We start from the raw sequence: 18321 nt of genomic DNA, 5'->3' as shown, positions 1-18321 counted from the left end.
ATATTATTAATATATATATATATTATTTTACTCTATTTTCGGAAACAAAGAAAATGGGAGCCATTCCATTGGAATTTGACTTGCTTTATGTTCTTGTAGTTTTGCTAGGTTGTCTGTTTGTTTGTTTGTTTGTTTGTCCAATTACATTTGAAAATTTGTCCTTGATCTTCTGAGGACCCAAGGGACGGCTGAGATTTTGTTTTTGGGCAGCTAATATTATAATTGTTAAATTCGATACAGCGGACCTTTTTCCCTCAACCAATTTGCAAATATAGAAAGAACCGTCAGTTGGTCACAGGTTTGGTAATCGCATTTCAAGATTTAATTTTTTTTAAGCGTTGTTTTACTTGTTTAGGCCGAATTAGATTAATACTAGTGTACAGTCACATAATTTAAGGAGTTTTGATCGGGTGCATCAGATCCATGTCTAGCTCCTAATAATTCGGTAATATATGGGCCACCATCTTGCTGTACCTATCTGCACGGACGAATGCTCTCGTGCCACGTGGGGGCAATGGCATCCACTATTAAGATGGTGACGTGGCAATCTGTGACCGGGTTCCATCTAGTACTGTACTAGTCACACAATATTAGGGCTTTCATAAATCAGACCAAGATGGACGGCTGGAAAGCTGTATTGCACCGCCTTTTTAACAGTGAAACATTTCAACACTATTGTACCAATCAGTTGAGTGTTTTTTCTTCTTGGTGGACCACTGGGTTAAGATTAATGTCTTTGACTATTTAATTTTGAATACATTTATTATCATCCAAGAGTTTTAAAATCATTTCAACAATCAGAAATTGAAATTTTAATTTAGAGATTTTGGAATTCAAAACTTAGGATGAGAGAGAGAGAGAGAGAGGGTATATTTGATTTTAGCGGAATTTAGAGCCGCATGGGTAAGCGGTTACTCTAATAAAAGTTTTGGTGGGGTTATGGTAAATATATTAATGGCACTTTCAGTTCATTTTTCTTGATGTTCTCGGTAGTCGCTTTTTTTTTTTGTGGTTGTGGCGTAGAGCCAGGGCCGCCAATTAAATCTGCCTTTTGGACTTTCACTACCAATAATAAATGTGGAACGAAACTTCCTTGAAGTTTCCTAAAAGATCTGGTGTATATATGTATGAAATACGTGTATAAGAAGTTAGGGGATACCCTTGGTTTCAAGGATAACGATGGCTATAAATTTTGTCTCATTTGCTCTGCTGCAAGAAGCATGCCTCTCACATCATGTTTGCCCCACTTCACTTATCTCTTATCCATTAAAATATAAATAATATAATTCCTTGCCCAAGTGGCTCTTCTTTTTTATTTTTAATGCTAATAATACTGCTCTCTTAGTGCCTTCTAAGCTTCTTAACTGCTGCGGCAGTTAAGAGTTGTCTTCTAGGTTCACGTAACTGTAGTACATATCTTTTCTATTAAAAATTCCCTACTATGTGATATGATATATTTGTATGTTGTTCAACATTGGGATCAGGAATCTAATAAAGTACTGCCCCGTCAACTGATATTTGATTTCTTTAAAGTTTTCTGCAAGTGGGAAGAGAATCAGGTTTATGGTGGCAGATCTGTTTAAATTTTGCTGAAAAGGGAATATGAAATGACAATGATTAAAAACGTGTCATATTCATCTAAGCATTTGTTCTAAAAGCATTTCATGCAATGAGAAAACACTTCTGGTGGTGCTATTTCTTCATGTTGATGAGGGTACAATCCTAATCAAATGCCCAGGCCAAATTTCTTCTAAAGTAAGTCCTCGTAATTCTTTTTTATTATCACCCGAAGTAAAAATGTCAAGCTACAAAGGCGTGCTGGAAATTGAAAGTTGAAAATAAAAAGACATAGATATGGCTGATGAAATGAAACCGGGTAAGAATACCTTATTCTTATCAGAACATATTTGGACAAGCACAAATTCAGTCTTTTATCACTATTTATCTTTCTTGAATAAGATGAGTTTCCTTTAAGCATCTAGATCATTTGCTTTTAGCTGCAATCATATAATATCATCATTCATGACAAGTTAGGAACCATTTGAACATGTATAATTAGTAAGATTTTTTTTACTCAGAATTTCTAATGAGATATTGGAACTTCAAACAGTGTTGTGGGTTGTGAAGATCATTTCCCAGTCACCATCTTAAACACCAATGATAACACAACCATTTGCATGTCCTCTCAAAATGTTACTTGAACATGAAGAACGACAAATTATGGCTTATTAGTCTGCCTTACACATAAAAGCAAATGTCTTTGAACCGCATTTGGTTTTAGAAGTCCTGCTAAAATGTTGAGTATTATTGTTGCAATGAATTTTCTACTATGATTGTTACAAAGTCGTTCTTTGACCCTATCCATTTTTCCCCACAAACCAGGAGAAAATTCGAGTCGCTCTTATTGTTCAGAAAGCAGCTTTGCAGTTTATTGATGGTATGATATGCAGTTTTGTAGTTCTAACAAAGCCTATATGCTACCTTTGTATTTTTTATCAGTGCACTCCCCGTATTACTCAACTGATTCTGTGATCATATTCAGCTGCTGGTCCACCTGAATACAAGCTTACCAATGAGGTTAGAGAAGCAAATTTTGGAATTGAACCAGATGAACTTGCTTCAATTGTTCATGGTCATGATATTAAGCGCTTGAAGTTGCATGGTGGTGTTGAAGGGATTGCAAGGAAAATCACTGTCTCCCCTGATGAAGGTGTCTGCTCAGACAACATATCTACTAGGCAAAAGATATATGGCTTAAACTGTTACACAGAGAAACCTCCAAGAACATTTTGGATGTTTGTGTGGGATGCACTGCAAGACTTGACGCTGATTATCCTTATGGTTTGTGCTGTGATATCTATAGGTGTAGGACTTGCCACAGAAGGGTGGCCAAAGGGCATGTATGATGGATCAGGAATTCTACTTACTCTAATCTTGGTGGTATCGGTTACTGCTATTAGTGACTACAGGCAGTCCTTGCAATTTAGAGAACTTGACAGGGAGAAAAAAAAGATTTATGTTCAAGTTACAAGAGATGGGCGTAGACAGCAAGTTTCTATTTATGACTTGGTAATTGGGGATGTTGTTCATTTAGGTATTGGAGACCAAGTTCCAGCTGATGGGCTGTTCATATCAGGATACAGCTTGCAGATTGATGAGTCAAGTTTGTCGGGGGAGATTGACCCAGTGGACATATATGAACAACATCCTTTTCTTCTTTCAGGAACCAAAGTTAGAGATGGGTCAGGAAAGATGCTGGTTACAGCAGTTGGGATGAGGACTGAATGGGGGAAGTTGATGGAAACTCTGAATGAGGGTGGAGAAGATGAGACCCCACTTCAGGTGAAATTGAATGGTGTTGCTACAATTATTGGTAAAATTGGCTTGACTTTTGCGGTGCTTACATTTGTGGTTTTAACAGTGAGGTTTCTTGTGGAGAAAGCACTCCAAAATGAGTTCACTAACTGGTCTTCAACTGATGCATTGACACTTCTAAACTACTTTGCTATTGCAGTAACTATAATAGTTGTTGCTGTTCCTGAAGGATTACCATTGGCAGTGACTCTGAGCCTGGCCTTTGCAATGAAGCAATTAATGGATGAAAGGGCATTGGTGAGGCATCTCTCTGCATGTGAGACAATGGGTTCCGCAAGTTGCATCTGTACCGATAAGACAGGGACACTAACAACAAACCATATGGTGGTTAATAAGATATGGATATGTGAGAAAATTAAAGATATTAGTGGTAATGAGAGCAAAAACTTTGATGAGCTGGAGATATCTGAAGGAGTTTTCAGCATCCTTTTGTGTGCTATATTTCTAAATACTTGTGCTGAAGTGGTGAAGGATGAAAAGGGGAAGAACTCCATTTTGGGAACACCAACAGAAACAGCGTTGTTGGAATTTGGGCTGCTTTTGGGTGGTGATTATGATGCCCAACGAAGGCAGGTTAAGATACTTAAGGTTAAGCCTTTCAATTCAGACAGGAAGAAGATGTCTGTGCTGGTGGCTCTTCCAGAAGGTGGGATTCGAGCTTTTTGTAAAGGTGCAGCAGAAATAGTATTAAGTATGTGTGACAAGGTTGCTGATTACAGCGGAGAGCTAGTTCCTTTATCTGAAGAACGAGTAAGAAATATCACAGATGTCATAAATGGCTTTGCCTCTGAAGCCTTAAGAACTCTATGCCTGGCTTTTAAAGATGTAGATGACACTTACCCTGAGAATAGCATACCTGAAGGTGACTATACCTTGATAGCAGTTGTTGGGATCAAGGATCCTGTGCGTCCTGGAGTCAAGGAAGCAGTTCAAACCTGTTTAGCTGCGGGAATTACTGTTCACATGGTCACTGGTGATAATATTTATACAGCAAAAGCGATAGCTAAAGAATGTGGCATCCTAACAGTAGATGAAAATGCCATAGAAGGACCAGAATTTAGTAGAAAGTCTCTTGATGAGATGAGGGACATTATACCAAATATTCAGGTTCTAAATTACCATATGTAAAATTTCAGATTCAATTTATTCCTTGGGAGGCATACATTTTCTTGAACATTGTTATGGATTTCAGGTAATGGCACGGTCAAAGCCTATGGATAAGCTCAATTTGGTAAACCAATTGAGAAATATGTTTGGAGAAGTTGTTGCAGTGACTGGTGATGGGACCAACGATGCTCCAGCTTTGCATCAGTCAGACATTGGACTTGCTATGGGTATAGCCGGAACAGAGGTTTGTGTGAATGCACAGTTTTGTTTGATTCTGATGATTCTGAAAAGTTTGAACATGTTTGGCTTTTTGTCTCTGCTCACTTTTTTTTTATTCTATTTGGCATCCTATGTGATGTTAATTTATTGTTTATTCTCCTGGTGTTATCAAAGGAAATCATCCTTCTCTCTAGGAATATATTTGTTTTCTGTTCTGGTATTTGATTTACATCGGGATTTTAAAAACTGGATTTATTATGGGAAATAAGCAGCTCTACAGGATTATAATTTCATTGTTGTATTCATATTTTCAACCCCCTATTTTCTCAGTTGTCTTGACTTTCCTGAATTAGTTTATCCATTAAGGAAAAGACAAGTTATTTTCCAGTGGTGAGAGTCATGAATTTTATTGGCTTCTTGAACAAGGTTTCTGAATATCTTGATTCCAACTTCCATTTTCTAAAAGATACTTAGGTGAAGTTCTTGAGCTTTAAATTTGTCTCCATTCGTCTTCTTACTTAGATACTGCTCCCTTTCTTTGAAAAAATGCCTGTATAATTTTGTAAATGACTCTTCTTTTCTGAAGAGATTTTCGGAATCGTTGGTGCTTCTGATGAATTTTTTACTACCATTTGAATTTATTCTCTTAGTTCTTTGTTCTCAACATGCTTATGTTTTGAATAGGCCATGTTCTCATCATTCTTATTTTTTCCTCAACATGCTTATGGAAGATACTTCTGCCTTTGCAAAAAGTTTCTTCAACCTTCTTTTGGAAGAACGGCCTGTGTAATTTTGTAAATGGTCATTTTTTTTTCTGTAGAGATCTTTGGATAATTACTGTTTCTGATAAGTGTTCTTGGATTCGTTTAAACTCAATTTCTTGATTTCTTTGTTCTTGACATTCTTGTGTCTTATTAGGCTGTAAATATTGGAATCTAGAACTGTCAACAAATAACTGTTCTTATGCAAGTACAACTAATGTTAAATGCAATCAAGTTTGTCATCAAGTTTTTCATTGATTACATGATATAATTAGAAATTGTCAGCATAGTCCCTTTGCAAGTACATCTAGTTGTGGAGGTCATTCAGACTGGATTATAATGTTTGTTAGAGGCTGTTAACTGGTCTAGCTCTTTCCTTTTTAGGAAGATATCTGCTATCAGACTATGATATTTTTGTAGTTTGGGCTGGCTTTGTTGCCATATCAAGCTTGTTTACATTCTTCTCATTCCACTCGAACTTTGATATTGTTAATACCTTGATACTGTCTGTACAGGTTGCCAAAGAAAATGCTGATGTCATCGTAATGGATGATAATTTTGCTACTATTGTGAATGTAGCTAAATGGGGACGTGCAGTATACATTAACATCCAAAAGTTTGTGCAGTTCCAATTGACAGTTAATGTAGTTGCTCTTGTAATCAATTTTGTTTCCGCATGCATCTCAGGTATGTTGGATCATGAAGCTAGCTTTTGTCAGATATGTGTTGTAGTTGTAATGATTAGACATCATCCTCATCATTATCTGACTTCTGCACAACTTTCAGGATCTGCCCCCCTCACAGCTGTACAATTGCTTTGGGTTAATATGATCATGGACACTCTTGGGGCATTGGCACTGGCTACAGAACCTCCTAATGATGCATTAATGAAAAGGCCCCCAGTTCCAAGGGGTGCAAGTTTCATCACCAAACCAATGTGGAGAAATATTATTGGTCAGAGTATCTATCAACTGATTGTCCTTGGTGTTCTCAAGTTTGATGGGAAGCAGCTTCTAAGGCTTACAGGTTCAGATGCCACCAGTGTGCTGAATACTGTGATATTCAACTCATTTGTGTTTTGTCAGGTATAATTTTTAAGATTGAACTAGCTGTTACTGAAAGCTTCTTCTTTGGCATTCCTTTTTATGCACATGTTTGATGGATTATTCTTCAGCATGACAATTAGTCTCTCTTTATGAATTAGGTAGGACAATTATTTGGTCATGCCATCCCGCTTAACAGTTGCAAGTTAACTGTATTTCCTAGTGCGCTAATTTTTAGGAGCTTAGGGATGTAATTATTAGGTAAGAACTTGTCAGAAGAGTTTTGAATAACACTGTTTAACTACCCAGCTGAACAACCCAGCTGAACATGGACTGAAATCGCAGATTTGAATCGCTAGGCAAAGAACTAAAAATCATAGCATAAAAATTGTCAGAGAAAATTATACGGATCACCTGGTTAGATGTGGTACCATTCAATTTGACTCGTAGGAACAAAAACAGTCCTTGGAATACGACCTGATTGCTACTCAGCTTTTGATGTGGAAACACCTGGCTTGATTTGCTTGCAACAGTTGACAAGTCAGAAGTAAATAATATAATGTGAATTTGATTTACTATTGACATTTTTTAATTTTCTTACTTCATTTGGCTGAGATGGTACTTTGGACAAGAATAATTGATAATTATGTTGTGATTATTGAGGTTTTTTTTTTTTTTTCTTTTGGGATTATTCCAGGTGTTTAATGAAATTAATAGCCGCGAAATAAAGAAGATAAACATATTCCGGGGCATGTTTGACAGCTGGATATTTATAGCGGTCATGGTTTCAACAATAGCATTCCAAGTGGTCATAGTTGAGTACCTTGGAACTTTTGCCAGCACTGTGCCTCTAAGTTGGCAGCTATGGGTAGTTTGCATCTTAATTGGGTCAGTTAGCCTGATTGTTGCTGTTATTCTCAAGTGCATCCCTGTTGAAAGAGCAGTTGTTGAGCCAAAGCACCCTGATGGTTATGATGCACTTCCTAGTGGTCCAGGGCTCGCATGATTGCCCCAAAAGTAAACCAAAATATCATTCTTGAGGCTGCTTGAATGGCAATAGACTTGGTTGTTGACAAGTTTTGATTTTTGGGATCACAAATTTTATTTTATTTTTTCGTTTTTCTTCTTTATATCCTTTGATCCCCGGCATTAGAAAGGAGATTTTAGATATAGTGCTGGAGGGACTTTAATTTTTTGGCACCTTACCACACCTCTCTGACTTCTGACTAAGGACGGATCCTTGTTGATATAAGAGGTCTCAGATAACATCATTGAAATGCTAAAAATCTCTGCTAATTATATTACTTTTGTTAGAATTTTATATAGTTAATAATGCTAATGAATTCATTAATTATTTTAATTATGACATAACTTTGAAAAATTTTCGAATCAGCCCATAGGAAAATATAGTATCCCGATTAATTTTGGAGGCTAAAGAAGTAGTTTCGAAATATGGTTTGATGCCATGTTTCTTTCCGACACAAATGAAAAAGGGGTTATATCATCTGGTGTTAGTTGCTGGTGTAAGCCATTGCTGATCTTTATGTTCATTAGCATCATCACGGCAGGTATCTAATGTCCTTTATATAGCATCATTATGCTGAAGCTTCGAGCAAGTTCTAAGAACACTGTTGTGGACAGAGCGATACTTGTATCGGCATAATCGAAGGGTCTGCTGAAGCTTGGCCTTGGCAATGTGGTTTGATTTGCGTCACTTTTTATTGAACGCAATCATGACACGGGTAAAAGGAATAGGGTTTGAGCAGAGTTTCAAGTGTTGACAAGTCAATATTTTGATCTTCGAACCATAGTGCTCCGTTTGGGTTGGTTTTGATGGCTGTTTATTCTCTTTATTATGAAGGGTTCGGAGTATGCATTTTCTCCTATCAATAAAATTATCTTGCCTTTCAAAAAAAAAAAAAAGTGCTCTTATGGCTCTTGATGGTGGCTGCGGTTCATTAGGTGAAAACCAATCAAATATGGCATTGGTCTTCTCAGCCCGACGCTTCTCCTCCGGTTAGCAATGGCTAAACATCATGCAAGATTTCACCTGCTCGATATAAGGTGGGCAACTTTCCAACATTAAGCAGAATAGATGAAGCTAAAATTGGGAACAAGGTCTCCCAAATAAACATGAAAAGAGAACAATAGCATCTAATACAAAGGTAAAATATGCCTGTATACACCATAAGTATAACTCCCTCAGATCAATTAGAATCTCTCTCTCTGCTAAATACTATTCACCAAGAATCTACCCCATTAACTTCACTATGCTCTTCATAGAAACCAAAATAAACAGAACATTGGTAAATGAGATGAATCATTTATCTAAACCTACGCTTCGCTTCTCCATAAGCAACAACGCCAAGGACAGTCATTGTATAACCAGCAATGCCCACAACTGTGACAGGATTTCTGAACAAAAGTATTGAGATAACAACAGCCACAGCACCTTTTGCATTGCCTAATACCTGATCACATTATCATCCCACAGGAAGATGAGAGGATGCAAGAACAGAGTGAAACTACAATTGTCCATATTCTTGTAGGAGAAATACAAGTGAATTATGAATTTCCAATTGATGACAAGCTTTTAGTTGGGCTTTCAGCTACATAGATATTTATACCAGGGAATGCTTGAGTAAGGATATAGAATGATGATAAAGTTTCATGTGAGCATCTCCAACTTGAGATTCCTTTTGGGCCACTAGAGATATAAAGGGCTAGGTCTATGCTATTCTTAAGCCTGATCCTCATCCTCAATCATTAGTGAAGATGTGATTTTGAATCCTAGATCCTTACTATATCCAATACAACAAAAAACCTTTCTTGAAAGCAAAGCAGTTTCTTGGTTTTGTATTGGCATGCTTGTATAACCCAAAGACTGTAGGCAACATTTTGAGAGAGTTCAAATGATTGTAAAAACTTGGTCATTGTTGTACGTGACCTAAGCCAATTATCAGGGATATGGTTATTACATACAAGTTCACAGATTATAGCTATACTAGTGCTTCTACTTTGTGCAAGTTACAGATAGTTGTTCATAACATCAACTTAATGAGAATTTTTTTATTAGTTTATCAATTTAATGAGAATCCCTTGATGAATTGACTTGGGACATTGTTTAGTGCTGATGATCAATCTTTACTACTGTAATCAATACAAATAGGTGATAAAATAAACTAGAGGAAGACAGAAGAGATTGAACCTGGAGTGTTAATGCACTTGTATGTTTAGTCACCAAGAAGTTTGACAAATTAGCTGAATATGCCATTGTTGAATTAACGAGAAGAAGCAACCACATGTATCTATGTTGTCTTCCAAGTGACAAGGTGACTTCTAACACATTAGGCTCCATTACAAGCGCTGCAGGCACTAAAACTAGAACTGCAATTGGGGACATATAGAGTAGCAAATTCATTGAATTCAACTTTTCCCTGTAAGAATGAAACAATAGCGCAAACAGTTCTGTCAAGAGGGCAAAACAAATAGAAATGCTTATAAGGCAAAAGAAAAAGATCCAGGGTGGGTGGTTGGTGGGGGAGCAGAGGAAGAAGAAAGAACATTAGATATCATGCCTCACTTTGAAATGACAGTAAAAACTACCAGCACTTGTATGATTAGTTATTTTTTTTTTTTATAATTGGGGGAGGGAGGATTCGAACCCTGCTCTTTAAGCAAGGGGATCATGCACCAACCAATGAGCCAAATGCTCGGGTGCATATGATTAGTTAGTTTGGGGATGAAATTTTTCATACTTAAAAAGGTTAAAAAACAAGTATCATAGCATCAATCATCACCTAAAAGAATTGAATAGTAAGAAATATTTAAGGTCCAATATTTTTGCTCCAATTAATTGTTTAAGTTGGAAGGCCAGGGTGAAGGGCATGTTAATTCTAAGGTTTCTTCTGGGAATCAACAAGGATCCCTTTTGGGTCTACTTTCATTGCTTTTTCCACTATATACCAATGAAGCAAATAATCAACAACCAAAGACATTTACATACAAACTAATTGCGGAAAGTTTTTCTTTCATCTTTTATTGTTGACAAAGTCCTCTTTGTTAGAAGCAGGCAACCTTTATGCAGTCATTCGCTCAAGAAAGGCAAAAAAGAAAAGAAATATCTAAATCCTTTCAGTCAGCCTTTTTGGCCAGTTATTCCCCTATAACTCATGCTTTCAAAAGTTTTCCTCCATCTAACCCTTTTTGGCCCCAAAAATATGTTTCTATAAGGAAAAATGTAAGAATTGCACCACTCATAGCTGGGTGAAGGTCGAATTCAACTAATACATGACATGACAGACTCATTCTCTATAGTGGATTGCAATGGTAGACAATGACAATTGATTCTACTTGATAACAGCATTCAACTACATGGTCTGGCAGTAACAGGAATTGTAGGCAACTTAACTTTGGTTGAAACCGAAGTGACTGCTTCCCCTCATCGTCCAACTAGAAAACTCAAGGAAAAGGAATAAAAAAGAAAACTAAATGCATGGACTTCAATAGCAACAACTACACACCCAACAGATAAAAAGAAACATGCCAATTGCAGATCATGAACTAATAGAAATAAAAGTGTTATACCCTTCTGATGAAAGCAGGATGCCCTGGAGAACAGACTTGAAGGCCCTTGCAGCAGTTGCACTTATGCACATAATGAATCCAAACCAGTGAAAACCTGGTTCACCCTGCCACCAATAATCAAATTCAAAGAACAAACTCCATTAAACCAGATAGAGTGTTTTTGGGGAAAGAAAGAGTCAAAGGTTGCCTTGAACTACAGAAAGTGACTTAGAATTCTTAGTTTCTTTCCTAGTTAACAAATCATGAACTGCGTGAGCAGGTTTTTCTGAAAAGTTCCTTTTCGTCCCTTTCTGCAAAATGAAGGCATGACAAGGTGCAAAACAGCCAACTGAACTTAATTCTTAAACTTGACCAAACACATCAAGATAGCTTTATGCAATGAAACAATGGTTAGTCTATTTAAACATAATAAGCAAACTTCCTTCTGAAGCAATCTACATAGGCAATACCTATGCTAGAAATGCAACTAGCCAGAGAAATATATGACTAAGAGCATTAACCTGCCTTTGACTCCCAAAAATACTGTAGGGGCATCCACTGTGAACCATCTTCCTCTTTTTTGTTTTCCTTTGTCATTTTGTTTTGGGGGAGGCTGAAGGGAGGGAGACTATTGTACTTATAACAGCTAGAAAATGTTGCAACAATGGGTTCTATTAGATCGATGGTCAATTATACATCAAAGAAAACATTACTGATAAACAGAGTGGAGATCCTCAAGCCAGTTTGCTTGTTTTTTGCTTCTCGCTATTTGTTTCCTCATCTAGAAAGCTTCCAACTCTCAAGTTGTGTTTTGCTTTTCTCTATTTGTTTCCTTATCTAGAAAGCTTCCAACTCCCAAGCCAGTTTGCTTGTTTGAGCTATGAATCTCACGCCATACTCTGGATAGGGCAAATTACAATGCAGTCAACATCTCTCATAAATATACTTTGGTCCTGAGTACTGTACCACTTCTATTCCAAAGCAAGTAATTTGCACCTTCACTGCACACCTATTGCAGAAAATCATCATGCATATTTGAATTACTCTCTGAGTTGCTCAATGTCACAGCTGAAGGTCTTGGCCTACCTAAATGAGACTGCCTATCTATAGTTATCATCACATGGGATGTAATAAACGATCTTAAAAATAAACAAATTAAATAAATGCAATCAATAATTTGGTTTTGAGATACTGGTCATATAACTTGCATCTAGCCACAACCGCCCCTATACTGTCTACTTTACTTCAGCTTGTTCAAAGTTTCCAAAGTTTCAGGATATCCCATTCTTCTAGCCGCAGCTTGATGCATACTGCATAAGATTTTACTACGACTTGCAGAACAAGGGCAGTGCTGGAATATGACTACCCAGACGACACCAACATATGTAAATGCTACAAATCTTTGCTGGTTCTATTGTTTCAACTTCTGAAACTAATTACTTATCTAAGCATAATTTATATTAACTAGTATAATATAGAAAGAAGTGGGGGATTTATCCTATAAATTGACTAATGCATCGCCCTTGTTAACCTCCCATAAATTATATTATACACAACAAGAAAATCTGGTTATGATATATGATAGTGAGAGATCAAGGCACACAAGTAGAACAAATTAACATAGATAGATAATATTAACAAAATCGCAGATCTATCATCTCATCATCACAGACATTAAATGAAAAGAAAATTATAACAAATCTAACCAAGCATAAAAATAAAGACTTTCTTCCTTTTATCATCAAAAGATCCGAAAAAGCAGAAAGAGAAGCATACCCCACTAGCAATGACAACCCCAGCAACAACAGGAACAAGAGCACCATAAGTAACCCAAGCTTCTCTCTTGAAAGTCATCAAGTAAGCAAACAAGGCAGTGAAAAAGGGTGTGGTAGCACCAACAGCCTGGTTAAAAGACACGGGGAGGTACCTTAGAGAAATGTTACCTCCAACAACTGAACAGCAAAAGACGACACTTAAGGTTGCAATCTTTAGGAGCTGAGGCCGGGATTTGATTGGTTGGAGAGGAACAAGTTTCATGAAGACAATGGAGATGTAACTGAGAAAAGCACAAGCTGACATGTGACACATTGTTAAAAAGATTGGGAATTTGAAACCATAGTTTGAAAGTAAGTATTTGTTTAAGAGAAGAACTCCAATGTTTGAGGAGTACCATAGGACTACAAGTGATGTTATGAAAAGGGTTTGTTTTTTTGATGATGGAGATGATGATGGCGGTTGGGTTGATGACATTTTTGGAGTTTCCAAGGTTGGAAGGGAAAAGGGTTGGATCTGTTGTTGATGATGAAGAAGAAGAAGTTTTCATCTGAGCTTCAATGGAAATTTTGGATTTTTCACTTTTTGCATTTTTGTTTTTGTCTTTTTATTATTTTTATTTGTTTTTACCAAGGTAGTATTTGTTTTTTCTTCTGGTAGAATTATCATTGTAATTGAATAATTCTTCATATAATTGGTCACTTAATACATGAATAAATGACTTGGAAAATGAAGCATTAATTAAATAATAATTAAGAATATTGATGCAAATAATTCAATTAATTTGAAATAAAAATTAAAAAAAAAGTTGTAATGTCATATCACATGATTAAAGTTAAAAAATAAATAAAATAAAAATAAAAGATCCTTACCAACAACTTAAATAATTGCGAAAGGCTGAAAAAAAATTAATTATTAGAGGGACGCGTGGCAAAGAAAAATTGTTAGCGGGAAGATCCGAGAACGGAGACCATAACGTCACCTGGTTGCTCATTTTAGATTTTTGAATGAATCGAGAGGGATTCTGCCGCGTGTAATCGGCACCTACACTTGAGCAGTTTCCGCCGGTGATACAGGCTTTTTCAAACACTTCAATCCACCTCTATTGTACACGTGTCACCATATTAACTCCATGTTAAAAGAAAGGGCTTGGAATTCTTGATGCCACCTTCCTTTCCTTATAACATTTTTTTTTTCTCGAAAGTTTAAGTAAATTTGACATCTTGAATTTTATATCATCGAGATAATACTAACAGATGGTGAAATATAAAGTTCAATATTGAAAAAAAACTCTCAGTGAAAAGTAAAGATGGATATCATAGTAGCCATAAATCTCACCTCACATTGGTTATATAATAGAGTGATATTGAGAATATAAAGATTCACATAACTTTTAACTTGTGAAGTACATTTTATGAGATAAAACCATAACGATAGTAGGCCAAAGCAAATAATATCTCACAAGAGTTAGTGTGAACCGTGACAATCTTTGTTTTATAGTAAAATAATTTTAAAAAAATATTTTCAAAACTTATTTTTGTCTGGAAGACAAAAAAATTAATTTCATATGTTAAACATTTTATGAGCTAACGAGATTAATCTCGAGCATCAGACATTTTTCGAAAAACAATAAAAACACTTTAGAATATAAGTTTGATGAATATTAATATTTAATTTAAAATATTAAAAAATAAAAATATCAATATTTAACTTTAAAAATTAATTTAAGATATTAATATTTAAATTATACCACCTTATTAAAATTTTAAAAAATATTTTATTAATGAAATCATTCAAAATAATTAAATTTTTATTTATAAACAGAATAATCTTACAAATAATTATAATAAAAAATATTTCAATTATCATCATTTGATGAATACATATTTATAATAGATTTAAATCTTATTAATAATTATAATAAAAAATATTTCAATGATCGTCATTTAATGGATATATATTTATAAATATAAGGTTTGGATATCTTATACAATTGATAAATATTTATATTTTTATAGTTATGATAAAAAAGTGATAATATGGAATTTTTTTTTTAAATTAGAGTTTATTTTTATTACAGATATGTGGTTAAATACTTTAAGAAATATCATTATTGATTTTGTCCATTTCATTTCCATTCTTAATTTTGATCGCAAACAAGTAAAAATCAAATTTCAATATTGTTTTGTAATAAACTCTTATTTATTATTTTAACACATAAATAACTCCATCATGATGAAAATATTTTTCATAAAATAATTCAAATAATAGAAAATATTTTCGACAGTTTATCTAAACAATAGAAAACATTAAATTTTCCTATAAAACATTTTACACAAAAAAATTTTTCCTCCAGCAAGTCATTTTTCGATTACCAAACGGACCGCAGGTTTAACTTATTTGCTTATGTCATTTTGATACTTGATTTAAACATATTTGAAAAATACAAATAATTTGTTTATGAATTATAATGTAAATACTAATGTATCAATCTCAATTTCTTTTTATTTCATATTTTTTCGCTAATAATATGACATTTAGAGCATGTTTAGCTTGGCTTTTTTTTAGTTTAAAAGCTATTATAAAGCTCTTATAAAAAATAATAGCTTTTAAAATTAAGTTAAAACTGTTTGGTAAATTTACTTTTTATAAGCTCTTTTTTATAGATAAGTTGTTTGGCAAAACAATTTATATAAACTTTAATTTTGATTAAAATTAGCATAAAGAGTATTTAATAAATAACTTTCTATTAATCATGAATTTCTTCCCTATATTGCAATAAATTCCAAAAAATCAAATTGAAAAGAAAAAAAAAAAAAAGATAGTTGGAGTGTTTTTTTTTTTTTTTTTCTCTGGATTGTTATCTTCCAGTGGATCACCACGTATTGGATTCTGTAGAAGCTTTAGTAGATACTCTTTCCAAGATGATTGTGAATTTTCTTGCCCTTTCGATGTTGATGCATCTGATTCCCTAGCCAGGTACATAGGATTTCTTTTTAATGTATATCACAGTCTCATGCCTATACTATAGTCCTTGTTGAAGAAATATTTAGTGTTGGTTTTGGTGCCTGTTAGTTTTTCAATTGAACCAGTGGTTATCCTTCAAGCACAAGCACTCATTCTGTGTGAAAAGTACTTCATGTTATGAAAGACTAATCCTGAGCTGGTATTTTTAGGATGCATTCATTCGTGTTGTCTTATTTCTCCTCAAGTCTATCCTACATGCGTTACATCTCAATTTTGTTTGCTTCTTCTTATGGAGGTAAAACTATTATATGCTTAGATTGGGTCTACATATTATTCAGTTGAGTGATTGTATATATCCTTGTTTCTAAGCTGAGCATATGATCAAGACATAAGTCTTGTTTCTAACGCATGGATAATGGAAGTAAATCTACTTAAAACAAGGAAACTAAAAGTGTACACATAACATAAGATTAAGAAGTTGTGAGCCTGGTTAATGGTTGGCATATAGCTCTTTATTTCATCGGACCAAAGACAGTAATAAAAACAATGAAAGCTGCTGACGAGAATAGTTCTATTAGTTCAATAGCAATGACCAGCTAGTAAAGAAAGATACCTGTCTTCGGGTTTGTCCAAAAATCTGAATTACACAGTGAAATTTTATAGGCTACAACAATACTATTTTGAACATTGACGACTATAATCACATCATTTGATTAGATTGGTTTGATGTCACACAGTGGAAACTTGCAGAGGGTAATGCCGCAATGCCAACCCAAAACAAATCGGTATGATATTGCATTCAACCTAAATCATTGATATACTTAAATTCATTCTTTTTATATCTTTTATTATAGAAAATAATTAAAAACAATTTAATCATAATAATCTGTCTCCTGGATATCGATTCTGTAGCCATTTTTTTATGGAATACTAAAACTTGGCTTAAAACTGAAATAAAAAAGAATAAACATAAAATAATTTGAAAGAGATTAGAGATTTAGATCAAGCTATATGATCATGTCTAACTGTATCAACTTTTTGACAAAAATGATGAAAAAATTTGAAAAACAAAACAGAAAAAAAAAATAATACTTGAATGTAATTTTGATTTTTTAGATTTCGTTCATCTTAATTTTTTAGTTTTCGTTCCTCTTAATTTTTAGAGAGTATTTTTTGAGAGAGAATTTTTTTGAGAAAAAATAACCCTCCTAATAAGCTGGCGTGTTTTTTTTTTTTTAAAAAAAAAGCTCCTAATTGGAGCTTTTTTTAAAACTCTTTTTTTTAATATTTTATTCTTAAAAAAAAATCTATTTTTTTTTAAAAGCTTTTCATGAAATCTTGTTTGGCCCAATTTCTGCTTTTAAGCAGTGGATAAGCTAAAAATAAGCCAGGCCAAACGGGTAGTACAATATGATATTGATAATTACGTTGATAAATATTTATAATAATAAATATTGCTTGGACTATTAGAAAGTTACTGGATTGAGCAAATTCCAGTCATCCTAACGGCTTTGGAATTTTCACTCCAAAATTTGGCATCACTATAAGTAGAAAATAAAATAATAATGGCAAATACAAGGTGCAATTGACCAAATTCATTTAAAAAATGGGTTTGAATTAATCATTTCTAATTAATTACTTCATTTACCAAAGATTGTTACGTGCGGCCCTTATCCTTGTCTTCAAAGTTTTTAACTTATATTTCTCAAACTTTCTATTTCAACAAAACAATTAATAAAACATCAAATCATCTTATTTACGTTTTGTTTCAAATTGTTTCTCAGTAATTCTTTCTTTAATAACTTTTGGATTCATGCAATATTTAAATTTAGTAATTGAAAGGTTAAATTATACAATTAATCCGTATATTTCACAAAAAGTATAAATTTAATCCTTCTATAATAATTTGGAAAAATTGGATCTTTGTATTTTGTTAATTTATTAATTTTAGTCTCTAATTTTTATCACTGTTAAATTAAACCGTTAAGTATGTTAACATGACATTTTAATTAAACTGACATAACACTTCTTACTGACATGAGATTAACTACATGTTGAAGTGGCATGATTATGCTAACATGGCACAAATACTAACATGGCAAAAAACTAAAGTACCATAATGCTTATGTGGCAAAAACATTGACGAGATAATTGCTAAATTAAAAAAAAAGGTAAAATATCCTCATCTCCTAACTTTGAGTCATAATTTCGTGCAAATTTATTAATTTTCAAAATAAACAGTTCACCCTAAACGTATGAATGATCTTAACGGCTAAGTGTAAAACGTCAAAAATTACCCTTCTTTCTTTTTACCTTTTTTTTCATTATTTTCTTTTTTTTTTCAAGCCACCGACTAGCCACCCTCACGTCCCCTACCCCAGTGCTCCCTAGAGGAGTAGGAGCATGGATCTTGTGCCCCCTCTAACCTCGCACTCTCCAAGGAAGTGTAGATCTCATGCGCGCGACTCCCTTAGGGAATGTGAGATCTGCGTTCCCTTAGGGAGTGTCGG

At 34.2% G+C, this 18321-nt stretch overlaps 2 protein-coding genes across 3 annotated transcripts; one reads left to right on the top strand and one right to left on the bottom strand.

Annotated features, from left to right (window-relative positions):
• On the top strand, nt 2356-7817 carry LOC18598907 (putative calcium-transporting ATPase 11, plasma membrane-type; the record flags this gene model as incomplete). Its single annotated transcript, XM_018121504.1, has 6 exons — nt 2356-2437; nt 2543-4482; nt 4568-4726; nt 5978-6149; nt 6249-6547; nt 7203-7817. Coding segments are annotated over 6 exons (2961 nt in total), but the record flags the coding sequence as incomplete, so codon positions are not given.
• LOC18598908 (probable sugar phosphate/phosphate translocator At5g04160) lies at nt 8602-13460 on the bottom strand. 2 transcript variants are annotated; one of them, XM_018121505.1, is made up of 5 exons: nt 12848-13460; nt 11093-11196; nt 10916-10957; nt 9714-9942; nt 8602-8976 (listed from the first exon to the last, which is right to left on the bottom strand). In XM_018121505.1, exons 1-5 carry the CDS (start codon nt 13319-13321, stop codon nt 8830-8832), a joined length of 996 nt encoding a protein of 331 aa, XP_017976994.1. In that variant the 5' UTR covers nt 13322-13460; the 3' UTR covers nt 8602-8829. The 2 variants fall into 2 exon arrangements, with proteins under 2 accessions (XP_017976994.1, XP_007028704.2); XM_007028642.2 differs by lacking the exon at nt 10916-10957.

Source organism: Theobroma cacao, chromosome 5 (genome assembly GCF_000208745.1).
Source record: "Theobroma cacao cultivar B97-61/B2 chromosome 5, Criollo_cocoa_genome_V2, whole genome shotgun sequence".
Lineage (NCBI taxonomy): Eukaryota > Viridiplantae > Streptophyta > Magnoliopsida > Malvales > Malvaceae > Theobroma > Theobroma cacao.
This window is presented reverse-complemented; position numbering and strand designations above follow the sequence as displayed.

What these genes read in the sequence shown, in the direction of transcription:
- LOC18598908 (XM_018121505.1), bottom strand. Translation starts at nt 13,321, where the DNA reads ATGTCATCAACCCAACCGCCATCATCATCTCCATCATCAAAAAAACAA. An exon ending in GGGTTGTCATTGCTAGTGGG is followed by an intron (nt 11,197 to 12,847) that starts GTATGCTTCTCT and finishes TATTGGTGGCAG; the next exon opens with GGTGAACCAGGTTTTCACTG. An exon ending in ATCCTGCTTTCATCAGAAGG is followed by an intron (nt 10,958 to 11,092) that starts GTATAACACTTT and finishes TGAGTTTTCTAG; the next exon opens with TTGGACGATGAGGGGAAGCA.